General features: G+C 39.4%; 1 protein-coding gene across 5 annotated transcripts in view; it reads left to right on the forward strand.

Annotated features, from left to right (window-relative positions):
* pax2b (paired box 2b) overlaps positions 1-16,196 on the forward strand; it is a 47,920-nt gene that overhangs the window by 16,044 nt on the left and 15,680 nt on the right. For all 5 annotated transcript variants that reach the window (XM_036141866.1, XM_036141869.1, XM_036141870.1 and 2 more), the window contains exons 6-7: positions 6,127-6,302; positions 11,245-11,359. In XM_036141866.1, the coding sequence (XP_035997759.1) occupies positions 6,127-6,302; positions 11,245-11,359 (291 nt within the window). The remainder of the gene's footprint in view (positions 1-6,126; positions 6,303-11,244; positions 11,360-16,196) is intronic.

A 16,196-nucleotide genomic window follows, 5' to 3' on the forward strand; every position in this document is an offset into this window, starting at 1 on the left:
AGAAAAATATAAAGTTCCATGAGATGACAGGTTAAGGGTTGGACATTCAAAATGCACCTGTTTCACTGAGCTTTTCTTCTTGATTTATGAGAGAAACACAAGGAGAGAAATTTCATGTTAAAGATCATCATCATACATTTGGAGAGCCAACAAAGATGGCCAGCGGCGATCAGCATGTCTGTGATTGCGTGCTACAGTAACCGTTGAATTAATTACGTCTCATCTCCGAGCGTCACGTGGACTAAAACGATGGACGGGAGATGAGTGATGGAGCGGGCCTCCGTCACACCCTGCTCCGTTCATCAGCATCTGTTTCAGGGGGGGGAGGAAGAACGCAGGAAGTCAGAGGGCAGCAAAATGCCTGCACCGAAACGCAACAATCCAAATTAGATTAATAAGGCATTTAACTCTTCATTTTTAGAGGTAATCAATTAGACTCAGTCCATACGATACGTAAACCTCTATATTCCTAATTTATACTGAGAGAAAAGCTGCAAATCTTTTTTTTTATTTTATTTTATTTTTTTCGGGTGGGGGTTAGTTAATTGAATTTCCATCAATCCACGGAGCAATTTGGTACCTAGTCTTTAAAAACTAATTACATATCTTTGGTGGTGCAGAACAAGCATTTTACATTCCACAGACAGTATTTCATTTGTGTTTACATAATCAAAACATTCAATTAGAAAAGCAAAATGCAGCTGAGTTCATCCAAATGGAGGCAAATGAGTTTTAATTTGATTCCATTTAGCCCAGAATTGAATCAGGCGGGGAAAATCATAGAGATGTGTTATTGTGAGGATGTACGAAGATGTGTTAAGGTTACAGGAGCAAATATATGTTGCCATGTTATTTAAACGAATTGTACAGCGGGCTGGAGGAAAAAGGAGTGTGACGGAGAAAGTTTTCCGTGACCTTCCCACAAACTGAAGAAAAACAAAAAAACATTAAGACCTCCATTTTCATTTAATCTGAGCACGCCTCCTTCCTCTGCTTCCTCTGACAGGCTTTTCAAAGGAAAGTAAACCTCATTCAAAGAAAATGCTGGATTTCTTTTTTTTGGGGGGGTGGGTGGGCAGTCATTCAGAGTCAGAGCAGTCCTTAGAGATATGTTGGCTGAAGCAACCTGCTGGGGGTTGCGACCTTTGGGTGCCGGACCCGCAGAGAGGAGTCTGCTTTATGGAGCTGGCTATCCGATCCAATGGAGGCTGTTCCCTCGTTACCAGAGTGTTGATGCGGACTGATGTCAAGATGAATATTTTCACTCCCAGGGATGATCAATGAATGACCAAAGGGAATGAGCAGACATGTAGCTCTCACACACACACAAAGCCACCGAGGTCACAGATTGTTATCACTGCTGTGTAATGGGCTTATTTGGGTATGTCCAAACACTTGGTTCGACTTCCTGTTGTGAGAATCTGTACCGATGGACACTTTGTGGGGTCTTAAACGTATGTGACAGGTTAATATTGAAAACCTAAGAGATGTTTTATCTAAGCTTCATTAACAATACATACAAAACTAATAAAACAGTAATCATGGTCTGATTAAAAAAAGCAAATAATGATTAGGAAATACTAAAAACTATAAAGTTTTGTTCTGGGCTGAAAGTTAGAGTAGTTATCAGCCCTGTTACCTTGCAACAAGAAGGTCGTGAGTTTCTTGAGTTTCCTAGCCTTTCCTATATAAGTATACATGTTTCTCCTGTGCATGTGTGGCTTTACTCTTGGGTGTCCTGTGCACATTGGGGCCTTACACACTCTCCCCATCGACGAGCACAAGCTTCTTGGACCTTGCAGACATTCATACTTTTTTAGCACAGCTGCGTTCTACTCAGAGATATACTCAAAGAAAAAACCCTCTTCCGGTGACAATAATGTTCTGGCTCATAAACTGACCAATCAGTGGCAGAGAAGAAGAAAGGAAGTTAAAAAAAAAAAAAAAAAAAAAGCGATTGTGATCCCACCAGAACGTCGGTTTTGTTGTCCCTGAGAGATAAAATATCCAAACGTAAAAAATAGACAAAAACAAGCTTTATTGTTGTTATTTTTTCTCTCTCTGCTCATTATCTGATTATTTAGTTAATCTGCTGTATATTTAGCGCCTCGCTCTGATTGGGGCTATTATTAGACTAGTGGCATGTCCACGGTGTAAACAGCTGCGAACCAATGATTTACTCCAGGGTATCGTGTTGTGAGATTCTCTTACAGTCCCGTGCCCAGATATTATAATGCTGTCATTTACGCTGCGAGTGCAGTCCTATATTCACGCAGCATCATTAATGGAGTCGTCTCAGGGCGCTGCAGGTGTGTCAGAAGTGACGAGGGGCAGATGGGACTGTCCCCAGTCTGAATGGGAGGAAGAGTGTGGAGCTTGACCCGGGACGGCACGTCCTGTGCGTGGGAAGCACTGAATGACAAATATGGTTGCGTCGGGGGGTATCGATCAGGTGCTGTGGCTCAGGCGAGCCGATGGAGAGTAATTAATGACTCTGTTTGCTTTGGTAGAAAAGAGAACAACTCAGCTTAATAGTGAGAAAGATCAGCAGCAGTAGTAACAGGTGAGCGGTCTTCATGTGGCTGTGTAGAAAACAGAAATGAATTTGATTGTGCCGAACTGTCACAGAAGGAAAAGTCAGGGTTGTTTGTTTCTGCTGCAGCATGATCTTCAAGGGATTATTAGGAACATTTTGAGGGTATATGCCCTTCTATTGGTGTTTATCAGTTTTATATTAGGACAAATAGCACTATATTTTTTATTCACTTTAGCTTTTTTTGTGGAGGTTTGGTATCAAAGTGTATTTTATTGTTCAATTTTAAATCACGACAGAACTAAAATACCTGTATTGCCCAGTCTGCACAGTTAAAGTTAACTATTTATGAACTGTTAGCTGTTTTATTTTTTTAGTTGGGTTTTTCCAGCACAGATTCATGGCTGTGCTGTGAAATCTTTATGCCTAAACTCACACCGGTCTTCGAGTGTTACCTGCGTCCAATTATCCCGGTGAGAACTTGCCATTTCGTAAGCCAGAAATGTATGTGTATGTTAAGGGCTGTATATCCTAGGCTAAACTTCATTGGCTGTTTTTTTCTTTTTGTTCATTAAATGATAAAATGTAGAAGAATGCAGAAGTTTAAAAAATGTGTGACAATACAACAAGGCTCAATTACTACAATTTTTTTGATTTCTAAAAACATGAAATACACTTGAAACCCTACAAACACTGATAACTCTGTTTTCTATACATACTCCTGTTTCATGAATGTTTTGTCTGTTGTTGTAAGAACCGTTGAGATATTTAGATTCAAATCTCTTATGCTCTCAGAAAACAGGGAACCATTATAAGAGAACATTTCTAACGTTGGAGGTAAAATGTTTTAACTAACATTATGGTCTAACACATTTATTCATAACCATACATTCTTATCTTTCTTGTCTTATATTTGCGGTAAAATGTAGAATAATACCCCTGTAATTATAGTGTGATGATAGCAGTATTCATACCCAACTTTCACAGTGGAGAGCACCTAGTAAAGAACAAAATCTGATCGCATTCACATGCATAGTCACTAACCCTACTCTCAATCCTTGTTTTTTGGACTCTTTTGCATTATAAATGAACTTTTATGCTTTTTTTAGTGGAGCATATGAGTTTACTATTGTGCCAGTTTCATATTTGGCCCTATAATGAGCTTAATATTCTATACAAGAAGATCATGAGTATGGCATCCCAATGGGGAAATGGCTACCCACAATACCTTTCTCAGTCACGGGGTTGAAATGTTCAAAGCAAGCATTGATATAGCAGAAAAGCTGAATCTGTTATTGAAATAGTCATCTTAACAATTTAAAGACAAAAGCTTAACAAAAGCCACCAGATGTTACAACAATAAAGCTGAACAAATACTGGTGGGCGCCTTCATGAAGCTATTTGGGGATGCTAAATGTGTGCAAGCCCGGTTTACGTTACCTTCTAAGTTACTGCTAAACTCCCTCTACTAAGCAGACAAAATGTCTCTGCACTGATGCAGTTCACTCACACCTAAATGTAGAGTCGTATATGGAGGAAGGCCCACCCACATTTGTGCATTTTTTTTTTTTTAAATCTGTGAAAACAAATAACTTGGTGTTCTGAAAGACCAGGGCTGTTTATGTTATGCTGATTGCAGAGAAAAAAATACCATGTGCAGAAAGCTAGTGGTGATTTTGGGGAAGGAGAGGAAAGCTGCTGTACACCTTCCTATACAAAAAAAGCTGAATCTATATGGAGGGTAAATAAACTTAAAATGTAATATTTAACTATTAGAAAAAAATAATATCTATTCTCATACTATTGTCATAATATAAAATTGGTTTCATAAAAAGAGAGACACCGTTCAGTTTTGGGCTTATGAAACTTTTTTTTGGCATGTAGCCAGTAGGGGGCCGCAGTTTCTATTTTCATTTAAAAGTAAAGTTACAAATAGACAAATCGGTTTGCCATACATAGCACCTCTATCTAAAATCCACCTCACTCACAGGTGGGTGATTTTTTTGTTTTCCTTGTCTATGTTTTTATGAGCGGTACTGTATCTCCTAGTCTGTACCAAAAACAAAAAAAAACATGCACAAAACAGAAAATATGTCATTTAAGTTTTCAATCTTCCTATGTCCGCATTCTCAACAGTTTAAAAAAAAAGCTAAAACAAGGCACAAATGTAATCTTTTCTGTGTTGAAACCTTCCCATCAATGCCTTACATGTGTGTTACTGTGACACAATTTTTTTTAAATGTGGTACACTAACTATAAGACATGAAGGAAATTAAAAACAATAAAGAAGAAAGCTTCAAATCACATAAAAAAACAACAACTGTTCTATGAAATTGTTTGGATAATCAAAAGAAAAATTGTCATTTGTAGCAACAAGAAGGTTGCTAGAACAAAATCACGGCTACCTTATTTTGCAGCTGTCATCACAAATCTGGTGATGCACATTTCGCAGATGCTCAGACACTCCTTCGCCCGCTCCATTTTATAGCTCCTCCGACTCCTTTTTGGTAGAGCCGGGTTCATCCTCTGACCCCGGCAAAAGGTCACAGAGCCGAATGGAAAGGCACTAACCCTCCCAAATGGTGCTATCGCGCAGACATGATTGATCAATTGAATTCTATGGCAGGGGGGGGGAAACGTGGGATTAAGTAGAGTATTATACGAACAACGAGTTGAGGCATGATGTTCATTTCGAGTTCATTTCGGCTCCCTCTTGCCACCAGATCAGGCAATCAATAGCAGGGCCTTGCATATCATATATCACTGCTCTCCCACTGAGGGAAGAACATAATCTGCAGCAAATTTAGAATGACAGATTTGTAAGGGAGCCGAAGCTTTTCTCGGGCTCCGGGAGGAGACCTACGCTGCAGCCACTGATGGGGGGGGGGGCGGTGGGGGTCTCTGTGAAAGGACTGTCTGTAAAAACGCTTTAAAGATTTGCACACGGCGATAAAAGCTAAGGCATCCTCCTCCAAACAGCCAGGTAATCAGGTCAGGAGTCGGGAGAAAATTCCCCCCGTTTGGAGAGCAGGGGATGATTGAACTGGACTGTGCAGTTTTATTCAGCCTCTTGTCCTCCGCCTCTGCTTCCAAATGGAAACGCATGCTCCAAGAGAATAAAAGCAGCATTGAATTGTAAAAGGGTGATTGTACTTTAAAAAGCTACTTGATTCTAACGTACATGGGGCTTTTTTTTTCAGGAAGGGGAGAGGAAGAATGGGATTCTCTGGTGGGAATGAAAGTGAAAAATCACCGTAATGGGGCTCACTGGCGCTTTAATCATTCCACACACTTGCTTCAACGAGTATATCTGTGCAAGTGACTGTAATCCATCAATTACCAGAGGGATCTCAGATCATGACGGCATTAATTTTGTGCAGAAAAAAAAAAAAGTGTGTGTGATGTAGCAACAGGCTCACAGTAGCCATTTAGGAGAAAAAAATTGGCAGTTTCCCCCTTTTTCTTTCCCCCTGAGACCCCACTTTTAAAAGGTGCAACGCAAAATACATGAGGAGAATATAAAGTGCAGAGCTTTGAAGTGAAGGCCAGCTTCCCGGGGTCAGTGTCTCGAATGTTGCTCTCTCTTCTTGTAGATGGTTCAGATGGTTCTGGCCCAAACAGTGATTCTCAGGGTAGCGTGGAGAGTTTACGGAAGCACCTAAGGGCGGACGCCTTCACCCAGCAGCAGCTGGAAGCGCTGGACCGGGTCTTTGAGCGCCCCTCGTACCCAGACGTCTTCCCCACATCGGATCATGTCAAACCGGAACAGGTTAGTAGCTTCTTTTCACTCACACTTAAAGTAAAACCTACATTCCCAAGTCCAGAAAGAACAGCTAATTAAACGAATGGGCAAAAAACGGCTAAACACGTGATTATAGTAAACATGTATAATACTAGAGGGATCAGCAGGGAAACTCCCACACATTATTGATTTTGTAATGAAAAACACATTCCTTGTACCTGCTGTAATTGAGAATAACAGTGAAGCAGCATGGAATAAATCAATATCTAGATTTTCCTTAGTTTTTTTTTTTTTGGCTACTTCTTATTTTCGATGTTTACAGTTCTGCCTTTCGTGTTTATTTGTTGACTAAACATGGCCCAGTGTGAGATTTCCGTGGTATAATAATTTTGACTAAAATCCGTTATACAGAATTTTGACACAGATCTAAATTTCAGCTGTCCCTGCTACTGGTAAAACAATATAATACACCACAGTTATATCAATGTTTTCCATATTTAACCAAAAAAGATTGATTAAAGAAACTCACTAAATTTAGTTAACTTCATATTACTTTCAACTTAGTTGTATTTACAGTATAATAGTGCCAAATTACAGCAAATCGTCCTTTCAAGAACCCATTGAAGATAATTTGGTCAAATTCATATCCAATTATGTATGTCGAAATTCATTTCAGATCAATTAAGAATACACTAACAAAATTCAATCATATAGTCGCATTCATATTCAAATACATATAGTCCAATACAATCCTACGTATATCACAGCACAAAGTAAGTTGATCATATCTCGGAAAGCTCAGTTGAATGTAATAAATGTCTGACTATGTAACAATCTGTTGAGCTGAACAAGCATTTGGCCACAGTAGAGTGTTCCTTTTAACAGGAACACTCTAAAGGAATCTGGTCACATACTTTGACCATAAAAAGAAAACACACAAAGAACATATATTCATCTTAAAACAAAACAAAATAAGCCAGGCGTTCACCCTGATAGTGTTTAGTTAGTTATTTTTTAACCTGAAAAGAATATTGCCCCGGGCAATAATTTTATCAGAAAACCTTTGTATGCAATCAGAGTGAGCTACTGGTGTAGAAATTGTCATACTATGTGACTAGGCCCCTTTAAGCAGCTCAGTATGAGCAGCTATCTGTCTGTCAGTATTAGGTTAACACACCCAAAAAGAATGTACTACCCTGTAGCAAGAAACTCAAGTACAAAAAGCTGATATTAGATGGGTAGTTAGCTCGGCTGTCTGCTGTTGGCCACTTTCTCACAATCACAATCACGTTTGTTGGTCAGGTATGTGCACACAAACAAAGAATTTCACTTTGATGTACATTTTGAATATGAATATATAAATTTGGTCGATAACATATATATATTTTTCTTCCTATATATATATATATATATATATATATATATATATATATATATATATATATATATAATAGGGTCTCCCTCACATATAGAAAAAAAAAATCAGTTTTTTGTTTTTTTGCATTTGGTGGCCAAATTACAGTGCATGATGATAGGAAATAGAAATACCAACAGATGTATATATATATATATATATATATATATATATATATATATATATATATATATGATGGAATTTGTGCAAATATGGATAGTGCTGACTACACAAATAACACGCAAGTATATCTAAAATTTTGATCAGTCTGAACAAAGATAGGAATTTTTTTATTTGAACTTTGAAGCGGATGTTGAAAACAGTAATATTTACCATGTGATGCTCAACATGCATATACCTTATGAGGTAAACAAACATTCTTTGCTAAAGCAAGGAAGTGTGTGAAGGATTTGAGAATTTCTTCCTTTAGCATCCAACAAAACTGTATTTTTCATTTGCTTGGTAGCTTGTTTGTTTCCCTTTTTCATCTTTTTGAACTAGGTCTCAGTTAGTTTTGGGTAAAAAATGGTCTGATTCTGCACTGAGAGCCAGAAAGCAAATCATCCTACTGGAAATATGATGGTTGCTGTGTTGAAATTATTTCCAAGTGAATCTCATTCAAGTCTTTTTTTTCTTTTTATCAAGTTGTTTTTCTGTCACAGGTTCTTACAGCCTGACTGAAATATGAGCAGTTTTGCTTATTCTCATTACCTAAAGCGAAACTTGCCGGCCATAAAAATCATGCAGACAGGAGATTTTAAACGTTGGGCATCACAGTATGGCCCAGACAAAGAGGAAGTAACTTCTCCAGACAATCAAGTTGTGCTCATCTGTTTCTTGTCCTGACACAAAAGCAGCATCCCTCTTCTTTCTGTGTCGAGTTTGCCTTTCTTGTTAGCCAAGGAACAGTGTTGCAGCCTTCTTTCAACCAGCTGACGGGGCAGAGTGGGGTAACAAGTGGGGGAGGGGTAACACTGGATTACTCTGTGCTGCACACTGCAGTAGATAAAGGAGTTAAAGTTTAGGGAACACCGTTTTTGTGGTTTTAAAACCACGGCTTTGTAAATCATTGGTATACTATGAAAAAGGTAGCTGGGCCATGCCTAGTTTAGGGGCCTAGCATAGGGGAAGCAATTACATTTCAATAAATGAATAACTTACTCATTTTTTTGGAGAAAATTAACAAGCATTTGTGAAACTGCTAACCCCCACACAACAAAATGACAATCAAATACCAGCTTTTATTAAAAAGCTCTGGGTTTATTACCATGGATAACCTTTATTTACAGGGCTTTCATTATACTATAAAATAACAAGAGACTATTAATTTCTCCCCCCAAACTACGAGTCAGACCCATAAAGCAAAAAGCAGTCTCCTAATTGAGTTCATTTTAATTTCTCTCCAATCGGGGCAAATTACGCAGGTGATAAATCAGTGGGACAGGCCTCACCTCCAGAAGAAGGCCTAATTTGCAGCTAATTACAAAACTGATTCCTACTGGAAGATCAATACCGAAACGAATTGGAAATGACTTGCAATCACAAAGAGCGTCAGGGAGAGTATTAAAAGGCAGGGGGGAAAGGGCTACCAGGAAAAAAAAAAAGGGGGGTACGTGAGAAAAAAAAAGAAAGGAGGCCTAGAAATAGTCCAGAAAAATCAGCTTTAATTTACCGCAATATTAATCAGAGCACTTTCCCTCTTTCATGGGTGCCTCTTGTTTTTTTGTTTTGTTTTGTTGTTGTTTTTTTTTTTGTTTTTTTCTTCCGGGAAAATGTGGCCCTATTAGCCAGTGTCTGGGTTCCGTAGCGTGGAGCATTAAAAAGCCATTCTGGAGATGCAAAACTGAATGGATTCACCCCTCCCACACTTCTGCTAGCCATTTGGTCATCCCTTTCAGACCCATCTTTTCACTTCTCTCCCTCCTGCCCTTTATCTGCATGATAAAACGTCTGTGCGGCGTCTGAAGCCAGCGTGAATACAGGAAAACATCCGACATTGTGCCAGCGAACAGTTGTAGCAGACAATTAGAGTTTATCTGTGATAGTGACAGACAAGAGCTGGGGTCATGGGCATCCCCCCCACCCCCACCCCCTTATGGGAGCCCAGCCCACTGAACCCCTTATACTCGGCTTTGGATAAACATTGTCAGCACTCAGTCTCCGGAAGTATCATCTCATTAAAAAAGCCTGCCAACATCTGGTGTTGGTATACTTTTCTCTTGTTTTCAAAAAGACAAAGAGCTAATTTCGGCATTTTTGTGTTTTGACATTAATTGGGTGCTTTTTAAACAAAGAGATTGAATAAGATGTACGTTTCTGTGTTAATAGGGTGGAGGTAAATGATAATTTAATTCCAGAATAACAAAAAAGACATCCAGAAAGTTCCAAATGTTGAGAATTTGTCTTAACAGTACAATTTCCACAGAAAAAAGGTGTAAATACTGTTTTGAACTAACACATTGCATTGAGCATCGTACATTTTGTCCAAAACCAGGAAACCTGAAAACGAATAAGCTACAAGCTCATTTTGAAAAAAAAGCGTACATTTCACCAAGCTGGAGAGCTTCAAACCCTGAGCAGCAGGAACTGAGACCTCTTGTTTAAAATTCTCAAATAATTCTCAAATAAATAAATTTAAAACAGAAACCACTTTAAAAAGCAAGTATGCAGCTCATCCTACTCAGCATATATCTACACAACGAAGTAAAAATTAAAGTATCATCCTCAACCACACCTTTAAGCCCATTTCTCAATGCACACAAGAGAGAAACAAAAGTTGTGCCTGTTATTTTATTCAGAGTTTGAATTAAACATGGTTTTGATTCCAGATTTAAAGCAACAAACCAAAGAAGACAGAAAAACTGTGAATAGCATTTTTTCAAACACGACCTCATGATGTTTCTGAAACAAACTGTTGCAAAACTGTGACAATGTGCGCAGTTGTTGTTAGTAGAAAAAGCATAAACATAATTCGGCATCAATATGAAACATAGAAAACAAGCATAACTGATGAATGAGATTTAAGTCTTTTTCTTTTAACCGCCAGCTCAACGAGAGTAAATCAAAAGCTGTGCTGGTGGAGGTCTTTTGAGTTTTTATTCAAACATGGTTTAGGCTCCAAATTAACAGCAACAAGCTAAAGGAAAACAATGAATTGTATTTTTTATTTTTATTTTTTTTCAAACAGGACCACATGGTGTGTCTGTAACAAAGCAGAACTGCTTTCTCCCTTGGCTGATCAGGGGTAGGACTGCAGTCAAGCACAAAGGGCCAGCTGACGCCTTGGCTTTTCACTCATCTCCAAATCCCACTTCCTCTCTCAGACAATACCAAAATACATTCATGATATGCTTGAACTGCCACCCTGCAGAATGCACACACACACACACACACACACACACACACACACACACGTACAATGCTCTCCACCAAATTTATACTCACACGGGCCTGTGTGGAGTGCTTAATGGAGGAGGAGAGAAGGAGGATTTCCATGTCGGTATTGTTTGGTTGTGTAATGATTCAACTGTCCTTTTTTTTTTTCTTTTTTCCCAGGCTAATGAGTACTCGCTCCCTGTCCTGAATTCCAGCCTGGACGAAGTCAAGCCCTGTTTATCCTCTAGCGCCAACCCAGACCTGGGCCCCAGTGTGTCGCAAAGCTACCCTGTAGGTAAGATCCAGTGCCTCGTTAAGAATATGCCTTTACGCTGCCAAGCTGGGAGGGCTGGAACTGCAGACGTCAGAAATTTGTGGCCGACTTTGACCTGCTGAATCGAATTTCGTTTGTAAAAACCTTTAACATAAGAGGGGCAGCAAACATTTCCAAACCGTGTATTCAATCAAGGGCAGAGGTTGAAAGGACAAAAACAATAAAACAGAGCAGAGTTGCTGTAATCTGTTTAGTTTATCATCCATTATCTACCAAACGTCTCTCTCTCATAGAGCCTTAGTTGCTTATAGACGTGTCTCAAAATGTCTGGACTTGTCATAGAAAACACAGTTTTCGTTGAAATAGCTTTTCTTCGCCCATTAAAAAGAAAGTCCAATCAGGTGATGATCTTACCTGATTCTAAACACCTCACTGATACCGAAAATTGGTTAACCGAGCCTTCTTCATTAACAGTATCCAAAAAGAGGTGTCTCGTTTGTGATGTGACTAATTGACGATTTTATTTTGTTCTGTTTTCTGTTTAAACCATGTCTAAACCATGCTTACACTGCAGAAAAGGAACAAACAGTAAGTAACATTTTCTTGAAATGTGTGTATTTTTTGTTGATTTGAGCAAATAACTAAGACTATTTGCCAATGGAATAAGATTTTTGCACTTAAAATAAGAACAGTTCATCTCCATCATCTTATATCAAGTCCAGGATATCTAATGATCTTATTTTATGGGTAAAAATACTCATTCCATTGGCAGATATTCTTATTTAGCTGCTTAAATCAAAGAAAAATACAGTCATTTCAAGAACATTTCACTTACTTCTAGTTCCTTTTTGCAGTGTAGTTATAACTTGACTCTAGTTGAACAAAGTTCCAGAAAAGACCATAAGTTTTGCTTAGTTGCCTAAATATTTGCTGCTAGTTTATTAAAACTTGGACGAACTGAAGAGTGGGTACACTGGTGTGTTCACAGGTTGGAAAAAGATGGGTGTTCTCAGTTTTCTGACAATCTAATGTCTGGTCAACCAAGCTGAATATCGGCCAATTCCAGTCACTAGACACATTTTTCGGTGCATCTCAATGGAAACACAGAAAACACACATACATTCTGAAACATACCTGACAAATAAAGATGAGCCGAAAAGTTACGTGTGAAGGTTTCTTTTGGGGTTTTTTATACTGAGCTCGTAAAAAAAAAATAGGAGTGATGTGATCAAATTTCCACTTCTGTCCTCCGTCCACGTTTGTGCTGAGCAAGCAGGGTGTTAAGAAAGACTGGGAGCTTGTTCAGTCACCGCTGGACAAGGACCTTTGGGTGTCAGCACATCAGAACTATGACTGTGTATCAGAGCAAGGTCTCTGGGTAGAAAGAAAGAAAAAAAAAACGGGCCACTGTGCAGGACTGTCAGCAGCCCCTGTGATTTTTATTTATTTATTTTACTTTTTTTCCTCCACAAGGAGGCAGTTTGTGCGGCTCGGAGCAGGAGTAATGTGCTTCGGTAAATACTCTCTGGCATTTCTGCCGCCTGACTCTAACACCATGATCATTTATTTCACCCTTCCTGTCGCTCCGTTGCTCCGTTTCTCTCCCCTCCTCCTCCTCCTCCTCGTTGTCTCCTCTCCTTGTCACAGTTAATGACTGCCTGGCTAATTGAAATATTGTTCCGTTGTTGCAGTGTTATTACCAAGAAGAAGGTTAAGTTTACTGAAAGTTTACGATGACTGTCGGCGGCCCCGAGATTAATATAAGGAGCTTTTATTAAAATTCATGTGATTATGCCGCAGCTATCAAAGGCAATGAGTTCTGTGTGTGGCTGTGTGTGTGTGTGTGTGTGGCGTGGCGGGGCGACTCAAAATTACCGCAGCCCTCCTTCTCAAATGATTGTCAAGCGGTCTTACAGGAAGAGAACGAGCCCTTTTCTCATTAATATGTGGGAGGTAGCTTTCTCCCCTTGCGAGGCGGGCCCCTCCTGAGAAGAAAGGTGCGTGTTTGTCCTTTGTGTATGGTCCTACAGAATGCAGGCCTGGGTCTGCAGCCAGCTTTGTTTGCACCTGGGATAGTCTAGATGGCCTCAGCGGAAGGGCTCTCCTTACTGATTCCCAGGTGCAAAGAGACCGGGGCGGGGGGGGCACTACAGACTTGCGATCATATCTGTGTGCCGATCTGCTTTGTTATTAGTAAATACGCCTGGGAATATAGGTTTTGAATACATCAGGCCTTTTTTCAGTAAATATATATATGTTTTTACAGTGCCATTGGCATGGAGTTTACTCATCAGATGTCGGTTATAACCTAAAGAATTCACACGTGCAAAGAATTGAATATAAATTTGGTCACAAATCGAGTTAAGTTTCATAAAGCAGGGTGGCACGGGAAATAAGCGTTGAATGTGCTTTCTGAAAGATATTTAATACTTAGTAATAAGCAAATACTTTTTTGTGTAATAGCAACTTTAAAACATCTTCTGCATAAGGAAACTAATCACATGCATTGCTCAGGTGTGAATTTCAAGCTTTTTTGTTTAGAAAAAGATTCTGGTGCCTCATTTCTGCACTCACTCACTCTTTCTGTAAGTTGTATAATTAATAACTACAAATCTGACGATTTGCCATTCTGGCAGCTTTATTTTCTCTATCTGAAAGCCAGTTAAGAGTTTCCTTGGCAGTGTAGTTGATATCTTTGCCTTGCTTGTTTCGTCTTCAGAGTCGTATCTCACGTTTCTCCATTCATCCTTTCAACAATTTTACAGTCTGCAGGAAGACAGGTTCCCACCATAATGTTTCCACCTCCAAATTCCCTTACGTTTGGGGGGGATGTGCGGCGCCGTTCTTTCTCCAAACATGTTGTGCGCTGTGACGCCCAAAGAGTTCAGTTTTGATCTCATCTGAGCAGACTATACTCTCCCAGTATTCCATTGGTCTAAATGTCATTCTTCAAACTTTAAATGACTTTCAGCACGCTTTTGCTTCAACTGTGGATTGTGAATGTGCGCAGAGGTCATTGCGGTGGAGTGTATTACTTGCTTTGATAATGGAAAAACTGTTTCTGCAATATTTCTAAACCTCTCCTCTAGTGGTCCTTTGTTCTTGGATAACTGTTCTGATTAAGTTTTGGCTCCTCTGTCAGAGGGCTCAGGAGGAGTGCCTGTTAGTGCCTGGTTTATGGTCAAACGATGTTCTCTCCACTTCAACGTTATGCATTGGTTCACTTTGCAGCATTCAGAAGTTTGAAATATGTCTATAACCAACGGCGTCTTAATAGTTTGCAAAAGCAAGATCGCCAAGGTCTTGGAACAGCTCTCTGCTTCTACCCACCACGGCATGCTCCCTGTGTGTGATGCCATTGGTAATGTAAAGCCTTTTTTTCACGCCATCACATAGGACTAAACCAGCTCATATGAATTTGCACTGATAGGGGGTGAGTTGCTTTCTAATCACTACTAGATTCCAGTAGGCTTCCTGTTCCTTCTTCACGGCTTCTTTTCTTCATCTTTTCAATACTCAGTCCTGGCGCCATCCTACCTTTATCAAAAATAACTTTAAACGAGGAGTCGTTTGTTTTGATTTATTTGTATGTGTTGATTGCTTAGTTTGTTCCTGGCATCTGGGGTGAGTTTCATATCAGTAGGCCCATCAGAGACACATCTACTGAGGAAAATGTTAAGGTTATCCCATGCCCTTCTATGTTCTCACAGGAGGCTAAGAAAGAAAGCATCCAGAGGTCAAACTAATGGAACAAACATTGCTGTAACTCACTTGGTAATTACTATTTGGTTAGTGGCTCCTCTGCTTGGTTTTTCTTCCCCCCCCTTAGTGCTTGTGTGGATAATATGTGATATTCAGGTGTGTGGTCTCCCTAATGACTGAGTATTACAGTTTACTTGCCAGCGATAAGCTTACCAGAGGAATTTTAAGCTGTGCAAAAAAAAAAAAAAGAAAAAGGGGGAAAAAAAAGAAGCAAATTATCTACAGCATTTAGGACGAGATCCAATTTCAAATTAATTGTGTCTTTACGGTGGAAGGAACTGGAGAGTATGTTCATCCTTAAAATGTTTTTCTTTTTAATGCCAATTAAAAACGCCTGCAGTTATTGATCTTGTTGATTTTATGCCCCCCCCCCCCCACAAATTTGCATAATCTATTAAAATATGAATGATTCATGAAGTGCTCATTGCCAGAGATTGGGATTCTCAGTGAACTGAAAGAGTTGAGAGATAGAAATCTTTTGTGTCCTCTGCTTATCCTATTAAGGCTCAAAAAGTACCTCCAATAAGAAAAGGGATTTAAGGGCATTGTGCACATCATCGAAATTCAGAGGCAAGAAGGCACTTCCATTAAAAGTGTGCATTCTCTCTCTCTCTCTCTTCCTCTCCTCCACATTAATTCTGTATTACCTGCTAAATAGTCCCTCTTACCCCATAAAAACACCAAAGGGCTCCATGAATATGTGGAAAGGACAATTGCATATTGTGAGGTAATTTCTATTGTTGATATGGGAAGTCATTTCTTTGATGAATTCCCTTTCGAGAGATGGATTTCAACTCAAGTGCTTCTTATTCTTGTTCATTCATATTGCTTAAAATTCATATAGTGAGGGGCTGTGCGGGGAATTGGTGAATAGCCAAACGAGGAACCCTGAACTTTTTTGTGAGTGTGTGTGTGTGAGTGTTTTTTTTTTTTTTTTTCAGAAATAAATGAGGAGATGAGCCTTGATACGACCAATTGTCCACTATTTCAAAAGAAAGTTTCAGTATTTTCCTGAAAGTAGTCAGAACCCGGCTGTTTTCTTGATGGCGTCTTGAGGCGGTGAGCCGTTTCCCTCGAGGGTTTCAGAGGAAGTTTT

The sequence above is a fragment of the Fundulus heteroclitus genome, chromosome 10 (genome assembly GCF_011125445.2).
Source record: "Fundulus heteroclitus isolate FHET01 chromosome 10, MU-UCD_Fhet_4.1, whole genome shotgun sequence".
Lineage (NCBI taxonomy): Eukaryota > Metazoa > Chordata > Actinopteri > Cyprinodontiformes > Fundulidae > Fundulus > Fundulus heteroclitus.